General features: G+C 49.7%; 1 protein-coding gene across 5 annotated transcripts in view; it reads right to left on the bottom strand.

Annotated features, from left to right (window-relative positions):
- Positions 1-13227, bottom strand: part of IDS (iduronate 2-sulfatase) — a 63641-nt gene that overhangs the window by 42189 nt on the left and 8225 nt on the right. For 4 of the 5 annotated variants that reach the window (XM_041740908.1, XM_041740912.1, XM_041740911.1 and 1 more), the window contains exons 6-9: positions 12835-13005; positions 7676-7802; positions 4525-4698; positions 863-1045 (exon numbers count right to left, since the gene is read on the bottom strand). In XM_041740908.1, coding sequence (XP_041596842.1) covers positions 863-1045; positions 4525-4698; positions 7676-7802; positions 12835-13005 — 655 coding nt within the window. The remainder of the gene's footprint in view (positions 1-862; positions 1046-4524; positions 4699-7675; positions 7803-12834; positions 13006-13227) is intronic. The other variant, XM_041740909.1, reaches the window with a different exon arrangement.

The raw sequence follows: 13227 nt of genomic DNA on the forward strand, positions 1-13227 counted from the left end.
AGACTTTAAGACCTTAGCATCTAGCATTATTATTTAACTTCACATTTTACAAAGAAACCTGAAATGTTGACATAATTTTTGAATATATTGGGCTAGATTATTAAATTATGAACAAAAGAACCAGGGACTTAGTGTTACATCTAAGGTGACATACGATAACTTTGTACAATGCACTAAATTCCAGAGATAATTACAGCATTTCTTGAGTATGGTGTTGTGTTTGGTTATTATGGTCTTGATGGCTAAAAGCATGACAATTTTCATTTGCTCACTTTACATTTATCCACTCAGTAAATAAACTGTGATTGTCCAAAAAAGGAAAGAATGGTTCAGCATAGCCATGGTCAGTTTGATTACCAAGCAGAAATTAATAAAGACTCAAATAAATAAAAAATCAAAAGGTTGGGCTATTACATATTCTTAGGTCAAACTGTTGACACATGCTTTGATTGCCTAGCCCTCGGGTTGCTTCCAATATTATGGGTAATCACCAAATAACCACCTCTAACTCCTGCTCTCCCCGGCTAGAAGGGAGTATATTATATATGCCCTCCTCGGTGGTTGGCGAGAATTATGGCATCAAATGCTCGGAGGAGGTCTTTGCCCTGGGAGTCATTATACATGTTGTGGTCCTGCAGAGGGTCAGAATCAACAAAATACAGTTCCCCTGCATGCACGTCAGAAAAGTTAGCCAGAAATTCATGGGGACTGAAGCCAACCCACACGGTGTACCTATAGTCTATCGTGCGTATGGAATAGCCCATGACCTTTATATCTTTTAAGCTCGGCTTGTCAGAATTCCACTGAGGAGAGTCTGCAGGCCGGGGGTACTGGCTATAGGCAATAGACTCACGGGGATTACCATGAAGGTGCGGGTCTCCTTCCACGTCCTCGACTTGAAAATGCTTCATAAGGTTCTGGCCTTCTCGGCACAGCTCAACGTGAAATGAGGGAACAGGACAGCGAGGTGGAACATGCAGTCCTGCAAGTCCTGCGAGCGTGGGGGAGAGAGAGAGAAGTTCCACGAGGTCCGTGACTTGCCGGCCTGAAAGAGGAAGTGATGCAGCTGAATGGACTGCTTTACAGAAGCCTGCACAGCTCACAGGATGAAGAAGGGAGCACATCTGGGTTCCTGGGTTGTCTTTTGTTCTTGTGCATTTATCTTTGGCCCAAGAGAGTCTAGGAACACCACCAACTCAGCACCTCACCGAACAGAAGAATGCAAAACAAAAGTGCCCAAAGGCCAGGTGGCACTTTTAAAAACTATGGGAATTCTGGAATCATTGATTCAGGCAAGGATCACCAATGGAAGCTTGACCACTGGGTAAAAATCCGTTGAGGGACAGGATATTCAGAGACTCAGTAGTCCCCCACCCACAGATCACGCCCTTCTGGATGTCAGCACACCCCCTTTAGGTTGTGGCACAATACCAACAACCTCACATTTACCACCTTCACTGTTCTGGGGCATCCGGTTCAGGAGCATGGAAAACATCTACATCGTTGTGCAGCCGTCTCCACCATCCAGGTCCAGAACATTCTCACCTTCCTGCACTATAACCCACCCTCATTAAACACTCCCCTTCCGTCTCCTCATCTCTGCCAGCCCCCAGCACCCTCCATCCTACTTTCTGTCTCTGTGAATTTGACTCCTCGAGGGACCTCATCTAAGTGGGACCACCCGCTATTTGTCCTTTTAGGACTGCTTCTTTCACTGAGCACAATGTCCTCAAGGGTCACCCAGGCTGTGGCCAGCATCAGAAGGTCCTGCCTTTTCTAAGGCTGAGTAACACTCCATTATATTGGGAGACCACATCTAGCTTCTCCGCTCAGCCGGCAACAGACACTTGGGTGGCTCCCACCTCCTGGCTACTACAAATAATGCTATGACAATGCCCGTGCAGGTCTCTGTTCGAATACCTATGTTAATTCTTTGGGGCATCTACATAGGAGCAGAATGGCCAAGTCACACGGTAATTTTAATGATTAACCTTCTGAGGAACCACTGAACCACCGTCCACAGGGACTACACCATTTTTCCTCCCTGCTAGCAGAGTGAGGGGTCCAATTTTTCTGCACCAGGCCAGTGCTGCAGGTTTCTATTTTTTTAAAATATTTTATTTATTTATTCATGAGAGATCCAGAGAGAAAGAGGCAGAGACACAGGCAGAGGGAGAAGCAGGCTCCATGCAGGGAGTCTGACGTGGGACTCAATCCCGGGACTCCAAGATCATGCCCTGGGCCAAAGGCAAGTGCTAAACCGCTGAGCCACCCAGGCTGCCCCTGCAGGTTTCTATTTATTTGGATAAATAAATGGGTATGAAATTACATCTCATGGTGGTTGATCCATCTTTAAAGTCTCAATTCTATGTTTTATACTGATTCCTGTTAACACTGATCTGAGTTCTGGGTCCTCATTCTGGCCTTTCTGGATCTTGAAGATCCTGCTTGATATGGCCCAGTTTCATTTCCTATACATTTGATTAGTAAGTAAAAGAAAAAGGAAAAAAGTAAGGAAGCTTAAGAAAGATACTTTTAAGATGGTGAGACTTGGCTGACCTGACCACCTTAATCGGGTGACCAAAGGGTCCATCCGGCACTGCGGATGATGGTCAAAGCCCCTAAGAAGCATCCCCACCGTGACACGATGGGAGCACACCATCTCACAGGTAGTGCACATATCAAAAACAGTGACCCTGAATCCAGTCATGGGGAAGCCATGAGATATATCCATACTGCCAGCTCCTGCCCAAGACAACTACCCAGTATGCTTGTAAAAAGATGAGTTCAGGAAGAAACAGGGGCCCAGATCACGCAAGACCCTGTCAGCCATCAGGACTCTCACTCAGTGAGACAGGAGTGTAGGAGGTTCCAGAGCAGAGCTGTAACACCACCTGACTCAGGCTTTAAGGGGATCACTTAGGTTATTGTGAGAAGGATGAACTCCAGGGGGCCATGGGCAGAAGCAGGAAGACCTTGGGAAGCAGGTGCAGAACCCCAACAGGAGATGTGGCGGGGTGGTCCAAGGTGGCTGCATGAGGCAGTGACAAGCAGTGTGGCCAGACTGAATGGAGAGCGACAGATTTGCTGACAGACTTTGTACACATGGGGGATGGGAGACAAGCAGGGGTCAGGAGGGTACAGTTTTCTGGCCATTCCCTGAGAGAGGAAGGATGGTGAGAGGCTGTTGCTGAAATGCCAGAGGCTTAGCTTGAGCATGCCGAACTGGCCGAGGGCAACAGGCTGTTGGAAATCCAAAGTTCAGGGAAGAGATGGGGGCTAGAGACAAAACTGGGGAATAAACTGGGAACAGTGCAGGGACATGAATTTATGACCTGCTGAACACCACCCCCACAAAGTTTCAGAAAACATTCTCAACCTGGCAGATTTCTCCAAGCAAACAAAGGGCTATAGTCATGCCTTAAAATGGTATAAGCTTTTACCCAATGACCTGAAAGGAGACAGAGCACGCGGCACACAAAAATCATGTTGAGAAAATAAAATTAGGCCACATGGAGGAAACTTGGAAAGATCCAGAAAAGTCAGGATGATGGGCCAGAACCAAAAAAATAATAATAATCAACAGGAATCAATATAAAGGGCAATCAATATAAAGGGCAAGGTTTATTTTTTTATTTTATTTTTTTTAAAGGGTAAGGTTTAGATGTTAAATGGATTTAGATGGATTGACTGCAGAAGTCCAGAGAGGGGGATTTTGCTGAGTTTGTGGGAAAAAGTACTAAAAAAAAAGCAAAAGTAGCCTGAAGTACACAACTCATCTCTGCATGGAGCACATCACCTCGGGGAAACAACTCACAAAGAACCTACACAGGTCACCACATGAGGCAGTAAGGGGTATCTTGTTCCAGGGCCCTTTCTGGAAATGTTTTCTCACATGGGAGCTTTTTGGAAGGAGAGACCAGGACAAGCATGGGCCTATTGCTACCACAAAGGAATGGCTGCAGGCCTGATGGGGGTTCAGCCTAGAGAAGACAGACATCAGCGTCGTTTTCAAGGCTGGGATGGACCTGTGTGCCAAAGTCGCAGTGAACTTGCCCTTCATTGTTGGGGAGGCCAGAAGCAGAGTCACCTGGCTCTGACTTTATAGATCTAGTGGCTCACCAGACTCCGAGCTGCCAGGATGGCAAATGTCTCCCTCACAGAGGGCTGAGCATGTAGGGAGTGGAGTGGTGCTTCTCTGTTAGGGGGCAGCCCCCACCCCGGCACGGTCTGCCCCCCTTCTCCGAGCTTCGGAGCACACGGCTGCCACTGCCCCTCATCCTGGGGGTGTCGCCCACTCCTTCGTCCCTCCCCATCCTCTGGGCTCCTCGCAGACAGGGGGCATGCTTGCTGGCTCTGGCCCTGCCACTCCTCCCTGACCCCCAGGTACTCAGGAATGCCGATGCTGGACAGGAAGGGAAGATGGGCCAGGCCAGCCCCGGGGCCATGACCTGGAAAGGTGGTTCACAGGTAAAGTAGAAGCAGTTTACTATTAGGCAATAGTGCTCCGGCAGTATTTTATACCTGGCTCCATCAATTCCAGGACAGAATTGAAAGGGTCGATGTAAGGGAAAAGCTTCTCGCCTGCCTCTGGAAGTGGAGCTGTCCTCCCAGGAACATAGAACATTAAGGGCACACGCGTCGTGATGTCAAAATTGCTGTATTTGGCCCATTCTCCATGTTCACCCAGTGCCCATCCTGGTTTGGGAAAAGCACAGGGTAACAGAAAACAATGGTATCACAGCTTGTTCACTTCAGATCACATTACATTCCCTGCTGTAAAACCCAGAGGAAGTTGGGGCACCTGGGTGGCTCAGTCAGTTAGGCATCTGCCTTCAGCTCAGATCATGATCCCAGGTCCCAGGATCAAGCCCCACATCGGGCTCCCAGTTCTGCGGGGAGCCTGCTTCTCCCTCTACTTCTGCCTCTCCCCTCTGCTCATGTTTCCTCGCTTGCTCTCTCCCTCTGTCTAAAATGAATAAATAAAATCTTTAAAAAAAACCAGAGGAAACAAAATCTCATCATATAGAAGAAATTCCTCTGTAAGTACCAGAAAAAAGGCGATTCCCCTAAATACTGCTTTATTTGAAGTCAGTTATTTGTCTTGAATGAAGAAACCTCTAAAAGGAAAAACAAAAAACATACTGAATTTCCAAACAGAACTATCTTCTTTTAGCAAGCAACTTATGCTCATACCCAGCTTGGGCTCCAAGGGACCAGGGACCCCTTGCAGATGCACCACCCCCTACTGAAAAGCGCTCGTGGAGATGGCACCAGCCAGCACCATCACTGTCTTGTCTCGTGTTGCCCTCTCTGGACACAAGTCCCACAGGTGCTGGTTTCCACTTGAGGGTGTGTGCCACCAAATAATAGCCATGACACTGTCACGATCATGCATATTTTAGAAAGGCAAGAATGTCTTGTTCAATTTTTAAAATATACCACAGACCAAAAGAATATACCTTGATTCCAGACCCTTAACCTTGATGAAAAACATAACCGTTGTAACCCTGATTGAAAACCTTCCTTACGGGATCCCTGGGTGGCGCAGCGGTTTGGCGCCTGCCTTTGGCCTAGGGCGCGATCCTGGAGACCCGGGATCGAATCCCACATCAGGCTCCCGGTGCATGGAGCCTGCTTCTCCCTCTGTCTGTGTCTCTGCCTCTCTCTCTCTCTCTCTCTGTGACTATCATAAATAAATAAAAATTAAAAAAAAAATTTAAAAAAAAAAAAAAAAAAAGAAAACCTTCCTTACAAAAGACAGCTTGAATGCTCCATGCTGAAAATTTCTAATGTTGCATTGGAGCACCCTTTTTGATATAAACTTAAAAGCCAGAGACTGCACATTGAGTATTTCCATGTTACAAAATAAGCAAAGCCACATCAAGCTACCATGTGTGGATCTGAGAAGGCTTTCATGGTTTGGAAGTAGTCTCAGAAGGGCCATCCGGGAAGGGTCATTTGTAAGCACTGCAGCTGCCTTAGAGCAGAGAGCTTCTGAGTGGGCCTTGCCTTCTGCATGGGTGCAGTGAATTGTGTTAACACTGGAAGAGGAAACTGGGCCCTGACAAGAGGGGTCAGGAATGGATGGCAAACCATTAGGGAGACAGTGAGACATTATGACACCGGCATATATAACAAAATAATGTGGGTCTTTTACAATGCTTAAGGTAGGCCTGTGAGAAATCACACGGAGAACTGTCCGTGACGTTAAGCAAACTAGTGAACAAAACTTTTATTTATTTATTTATTATTTTAAAAATTTTATTTATTTATCCACGAGAAACACAGAGAGATGCAGAAAGAGAGGCAGAGACAGAAGCAGAGGGAGAAGCAGGCTCTATGCAGGGAGCCCGACATGGGACTCAATCCCGGGTCTCCAGGATCACGCCCTGGGCTGAAGGCAGCGCTAAACCACTGAAAACCACCTGGGCTGCCAGACAAAACTGTTTATAAGCACAATCGATCCTGCCTTGTTCCATGACTATACATTACATGTGCATGCGCGCGCGCGCACACACACACACACATACACACCCCACAGCTACCTGTATATACAACCAAAGGCTGGCAAATGGACCCCAGACCTGTCAGCACCAGTTAGCCCCGCGCAGGTGGGATAAAAGGGCAGGGTGCTCTGGCCCTATGTTATATGCCCCATATGCTTTTGTCTTTTTACGATGACTGAAAAGATCTACTGTTGTCCCATTGCATAGTTTACGACATTAAAGAACTGTTTTCCTGTTTCTCAGTCTGATAGTGGTAGTATGGTTATACTTTAAAAGAGCTACATTTTTTAGAATGTTCAGAAACCTGAACCACCTGGGATTGGCTTCAAAATAATATGGGGGGGGGTGGGGAGGGATAAGGATGAGACCAGACTATTGGGAGTGGGTGGTTGTTTATTCTCTATTCTTGAGCATGTTAAAAGTGTTCAAATAAAGAAGAGTTTTTTAAAAATAGTTTCAATTTTTGGAAAAAGTTGGAATCTGCCACAAAAGAGACAAAGCATCATGAGCCCCAGGCTCTTGCGGAAGAGTATCGGGACTGGGGGTGGAGGAGTGAAATCAGGTCTGAGGGCCTTGTTGGGCCCTGACAGGATTATTTTGGATCCTCCTAAGAACTAAGAGTCCTCCAAATCTCTAGATTAGAAGCATGGGTTAAGGGGATCCCTGGGTGGCTCAACACCTTAGCGCCTGCCTTCGGCCCGGGGTGTGATCCTGGAGACCTGGGATCGAGTCCCACATCGGGCTTCCTGAATGGAGCCTGCTTCTAACCTCTGCCTGTGTCTCTGCCTCTCTCTCTGTGTGTGTCCCTCATGCATAAATAAATAAAATATTTAAAAAATATATTAAAAAATTAAAAAAAAAAGCATGGGTTAAAAGGGCTCCCACCCAAGAGGGTTCCTGCTAAGTTCACCAAGAAAAAACGGTTGGTTGTTATGAGGTCCCCATCCAAGCATCCACAATGCTCCTTGGACCCAAAAGAGGCCTGCCTCTTTGGAGAGAGCTCCTGGGACTAACAAGACCATCATAAAAGCACCCCAAGACCCCAGACTTGGGGCACTGCTGATTCCCAAAAGAGAACACGCCTGTGTTGAAGGCAATGTAGAAAAGCACTCTTCATGGAGAAGTCCAGATGCGCCAAGTGGCACCAGGGCATGAAAAATGCTTACCGTGATCTGAGGCAAATGCAATGATGGTGCTGTTGGCCAGCTGGAGATCATCCAAAGCACTCAAAAGGTGGCCAACCTGCGTATCCAAATATGAAATGGAGGCAAAGTAGCTCTGGCGGATTTTTCGCTGCACATGAAAGGAGAAGGCGAGTGAGTGCAACCTGAACTGCGGTGGCACATGCAGAGGAGTATAACTTGAACCACAGTGGCACATACAGAGGAGTGTCACCTGGGCACTCCTCCACTGATGCCCTTGACCCTCTCAGCCAAAACACAGAGCACATTTACCCATTTGTGTCCCTGTGCCTGCATGCTCCTGGTGATATCCCGGGTCCACAGCAGATCCAAAAGGAATATTCTTTTCTAGGCAAATCCTATTTCACTTAAGGGCACAGGTCATGGCAGATGGATGGGCCACTTACCTTCCCTTTCTGTCTCTTTCACCTACTCTTATGGGTCCCAGGAGATGACCATATAAACTGAAACATATCCCCCAGTCACTCCAAACTCTGCTGAGGGCAGTGCCAAGGACCCCATGAAGCTCTGTTCACTCCCAAAGGACCAGAAGCTGGAGGGCTTAAGATAAGAGAAATCCACCATCTCCCAGTTCCTGAAGCCAGAGGCTGAGATCCAAGGTTAGGCAGGGCCTTGCTCTCTCCCGGGGCTCTGAGGAAGGGGCTTGCCACTGGGGACCTCTGCTGGCACCTGGCGGCCTCGGCTGTCCTGAGCTTGTGGCCTACCACCCTGCTCTCTCCCTCCATCCCCACATGGCCTCCTTCCTGCATCTCTTCTCTTACAAGGACACCCGTCGTACCACTCCAGTATGACCTCAACTCATGACATCAGCAATGACCCTAGTTCCAAACAAGGTCCCATTCTAAGGTACTGGGGGTCAGGACTTGGGGTTTTCAAGGAACACAAGTGAGCCATGGGTGTGGGTCTTTCTTCTGACTACTCTTTAACCCAGGGGGACAGCAACTGCTTATCCCCGACTGAGGCTGTCAGGTGAGGCTCATATGTAACAAACTCCCAGCAGGCAGAAGATGAACAGTGGAGGATAAGACAGCAGCACACCCTGCATGGTCTCTAAACCCCAGAAAGAGTTCCGGAGCAGCCAGGCTAAGCCCTGATGTAAAAAGCCACCATTGTTTCTGGGCTGACTCTCCTCTCAGCCTCATTCACAAATATCAAAGAAAACCAGGAACCTCCCCCCAACCCCCACCAAGGGTGAGAAACAAGGGAGCTGCCAAGCTACCAGACCAACCCCAGCTTCCACCACGTGCCCAGCCCATCTAATCAGCTGGACCCACTGGCTTCTGTGTCACCACCAGAGGGAGAGCAGTCAGCAGTTCACCTGTTCTCCCCTTGTGGCAAAGATAAAAATACCTGTTTAATCTTCTAGAAGGATTACGATGAACTCTGGCCTACTTCTACTTTCTGGTAGAGGTCTTCGGTCTCTAACTTGGGGAACTTTGGTCTCTCTGTTGACCAAATACACCTGTCAGGGTGACTGTGTCCTATTCAAGGGTATGCCCAACTTCCTGTGATGGTCCCTGGAGATAAGGCAAGAAGCAGACGTCGTCCTCGACCTCAATAAGTCACTCATCCAGTGAGGGCACAGGCATGGAGACAAGTAAACACACGCTATTGATGGGACCCAGGGATGACATAGGAGAATGAGTCCTCAGAGTCAGGCTAGGGAAATCAGGGAAGTCTTCACAGATGAGGTGGCATTTGAAAAAAGGTGCTGGCAGTCAGACAGCGGGGGTGAGATGCTCTAAACAGTGCCTGCACGTAGACTGGTATGGAGTCACCAAAGACTCGGGCATACCTGGGATCAAATGGCAGGGCCAAGAGGTGGATGAGAACACTGAAAAGGCACATCAGGGCCACATAATACAGACCTGATGAGGCCACTCAAGGAGTGGAGGTCCCCAGCTGGAAGCCAGGGGAGGCGCTGAGGCTACTCAAGGCAAGGTGATGAGATCTGGGCTGCACGTAAGAGTCTGACAATGGCCCAAAGTACCTGCCGGGGCTCACAATGAATGGCACTAGATCAGCACTGCACTCATAGGAGGAGCTCGACAGACACTTGTTGAATGAACAAATCAAACCCACACCCCCTACAGTGGTCCTGAAAGGTGTGCTAATGGAGCGAGAGGGCAGTAGGGACCCAAGAGGAATGTAGGGAGATCAAGAAGGAGTGTGGGCAGTGGGGGGAGCTGGCAGGGAAGGAGATGAGGACCCCAAGGGTGACTAGATTTCTCTTTCAGCTGGTGGCACCATTCAATGGCATGGGGAGCACCAAGAGAGGAGGTGGAGGGGGAGGAAGGAGAAAAGGAGGAAAAGTGGGAGGAAGGAGAAAAGGGCCTGCAAAGCAGAGGTCTCCATGGGCATCAGCCTGGAAATGACCCTCACAGGCAAGTGGACAGACATGTCTGCAATCAGGAGCAAGGCTGGGACAGGAGGGGTAGTTCCAGGAGTTATCTACAGCGGGGTTCAGGGCTTGGCTGGGGACGAGGGGCAGAAAAGTCAGAATGGGAACCTAGGGGCTGACCCTGGGGAGCAGCACCCTCTAACTAGACACAGAAAGAGGGGTGTGCCATGCGGAAGGGGCCCGGGTGGAGGACACGTCCAGGAGGAACAGCACTGGGCAACAGTGAGAAAGTGGCAGGGACTTTGGGAAGGTCAGGACCCACAAGGATGAGTTTTATTTGCCAAAGAGGACAGTGCTGACCTAGGTGAGGGAGCTGAGTGGGCTGAGGGAGGCAGAAGGCTGGGCAGATGCGGATGAGGAACGAATGCCCACTGAGGCCACATTTCACTCCTTCTTCTTTGCGGGGCTTGTGAGGGCATGGTATCATCTGCCGAGAGATGGCGAAGAGGGGTGTGAGGAGCTGGAGGGGAGCGGCAGGGGTTCAGAGCAGTCACACAGGGTAAGAGAGCCCACATGGATGGGTTGCTGTGCTGGAGGCCAGGCCTAGAAGTGTTTCTCCACCTTGTGGCTGCAGGCCTTCACTCCAGCAGCCTCAGGACCTGGGCTTGAGAGCGGAGTGGGGGCTAGACCATCCTGTGGTCAGGGCGCTGCAGGTGGGGCGAGGATCAGTACACATGTGTGCCGAGGGCCTGGTGAGAACAGTAAGCCACCTACTCAGGAGCAGAGTGCAGAGGGGACTCAGAGTCAGGGGGTGAGGAGAGGTCTACCCTCACAGTCCTCAGGAGGCATGTTGGGGACCATGTACATGAAGTGAAAGGGTGGTGAGAAGAAGAGACTGTGGTCAGGGTGGTGACCAAGGAGGAGCCAGGCTGGGAGGTGAGTGGGCCCCGAGTGTAGGCCCTGAGGTCACTGGCTCCCATGGAGTAGAGCAAGGGGCTGGAGGCTGAAGAGGGCAGAACTGAGAGACTCAAGAGCACAGGAAAACATGACCTGGAAAGAGACACCCAAAGTTGCAAGGGAGCAGTGAGCAGAGCTCAAGTTTATGGTGACTGTGGGGGCAGCACAAAGGCACAGTGGGGAGATCCTCGGGGCTCTGTGCGGGATGATGAGGGCCTCTGAGGGAGCCTAGCACTATCCTAGGTGCTTCCACAGGTTTGCTGCGCTCCTCACTGGAAACCTCTCTCCATCTCATTCCTGTTTCACAGATGAGGAAGCTGAGGCTCAGAGAGGTAAAGGGATTGGCCAGAGGTTGTGCAGCTAGTATGGGGCAGAACGGGAATCCGAACCCAGGCTGCTTAGAATGGACAAGACCAACCACAAGGCTCTGGCATTATGTGTTTCTAGGGGTGAATTTGGACTCCCCTTGGCACCAACTGTGTGACCTGGGGCAAGTCACCACCCCTCCCTGCCTTTAGTTTTCTCACCTGGATGACAGGAAGGACACGTACCTTACTCCGTTTCCAGGGGCAGCAAAGGAGATGGCACACAGAAAACCCTGAGCACCCTTTCCGGGACACAGTCCATTTTAAAGGGATATTTTAAGTGACTGTCACTAACAAGGCATCCATGTGTAGCCTCGGAGATGTCATTCGAGCCACCTTGCTCTCAGAACCCCTGCTATGAGAAGTCAGGGACAGAGCGACGTGATGAAGCCACCCCTTTCCAGACTCTTACCACCACCATGGGAACCTTGGGAGTCCAACAGATACGAGGGGCCACCCCCTTACCAGCAGCTGCCCCAACAGCTTTCAATAGCAAGACATGCCTGTGTATTTTGTTCTGTTTTGAACTTTACCCTATGGCAGTATTTTCAAGTTCTGTGCACATCAGAATTGCCAGGGGTGCTTTTGCGAATTCAAGTTTTCAGGCCCCACTTCCAGCTCCCAATTCCCTAAGTCTGAGTGGGGCCAGGACTCTGCGCTTCCAACAAGCCCTCATGGGGATTCAGAGGCAAGTGGTCCAGGAAGCGCCCTTTAAAAACACTGCCCTCTATCTTCCACTGCTGCCTACTGGAATATTCACATAGTAACATATTAATAACATAATATTGCATAGTATGCAGGGCTGCATGTGGAATACTCTGGAAAGAGCACTGGTTGGCATGTTTCCTGTACTCCGGGGAGAAGGTGAGTGATGAGTCAGCTGAGGATTCTCTATGGCTACTACACCTCCGCATGATGGCAAGGGGACATCAGATGTCGCAGCTGGATGGCACTGGCCACAATGGTGCCCCAGCTCCCTGTGTGTCAAGGCCCTAATCACCAAGCCACCACCCAAGAGTGACGGGTGCCTGTGTAGGCTTCCCCACAGAAAGGTCATGCAAGTGCCAGCAAACCAAAATTCTGGGCTGCAGAGGAGCCTGCCCATCCCCCTATAGCTGCTGAACTGTCACACGAATTAAACAGCATCCCCCACGACTTCGTGATGGGCTGTCCAGGCCTCCTCTCTACCCCAGTGCCCACATCCAGTGATCACCAAATCTCCAGATGCCCTCCTTCTTCATAAGTGGAGACACAGATTGGGAGGCTGTATCCAACCAGCACCTCCCGTATCCTGAATTCTTCCAGACCACCCCCTGCGCCAGCCCCTCCCAAAACACCTAGTGCAGAGAAGATTCTTAGTACGACACGATGGGTGGAGTGGTGTCTACTGAGAAAACTGGTGTCACCAATGACATCATGCCATAAGTGCCCAGGATTTCCCCAACATATGTCCTTGGTACCTGAAAATCCACAGGAATTGGGCCATAGGGCACACTCAGGTTCAAGGCCTGGACGTCCTCTCGCTGCCTGATGTCCATCCAGGGGTTGTAGGCCACAGGAGGGAGGCCAGCAGGGACCTTGGGGTCAGGAGCCAGGGTGATGTTCTCCAAGGGATACAGCTTTTGAAATTCCTTGGGGGAAAAGCACATAAAGACATCAGGTTGTCATTCTTCTGGCAAAGGCATAAGGCTGGGACTGTACAGGTCTTTCTGTCTTTTCTCTAAGCCTGTGATGCGTTTACACAGTGGCTCATGAGCACTCCCCAGGTACTTTCCCCCATCTGAAGGTCAGGCCTAAGGTCACTCTCATAAGATACCAATGGGAATGAAATCATACCACTTGTTTCCTATAAA

This window comes from Vulpes lagopus, chromosome X (assembly GCF_018345385.1).
Source record: "Vulpes lagopus strain Blue_001 chromosome X, ASM1834538v1, whole genome shotgun sequence".
In the NCBI taxonomy this organism is placed as follows: Eukaryota; Metazoa; Chordata; class Mammalia; order Carnivora; family Canidae; genus Vulpes; species Vulpes lagopus.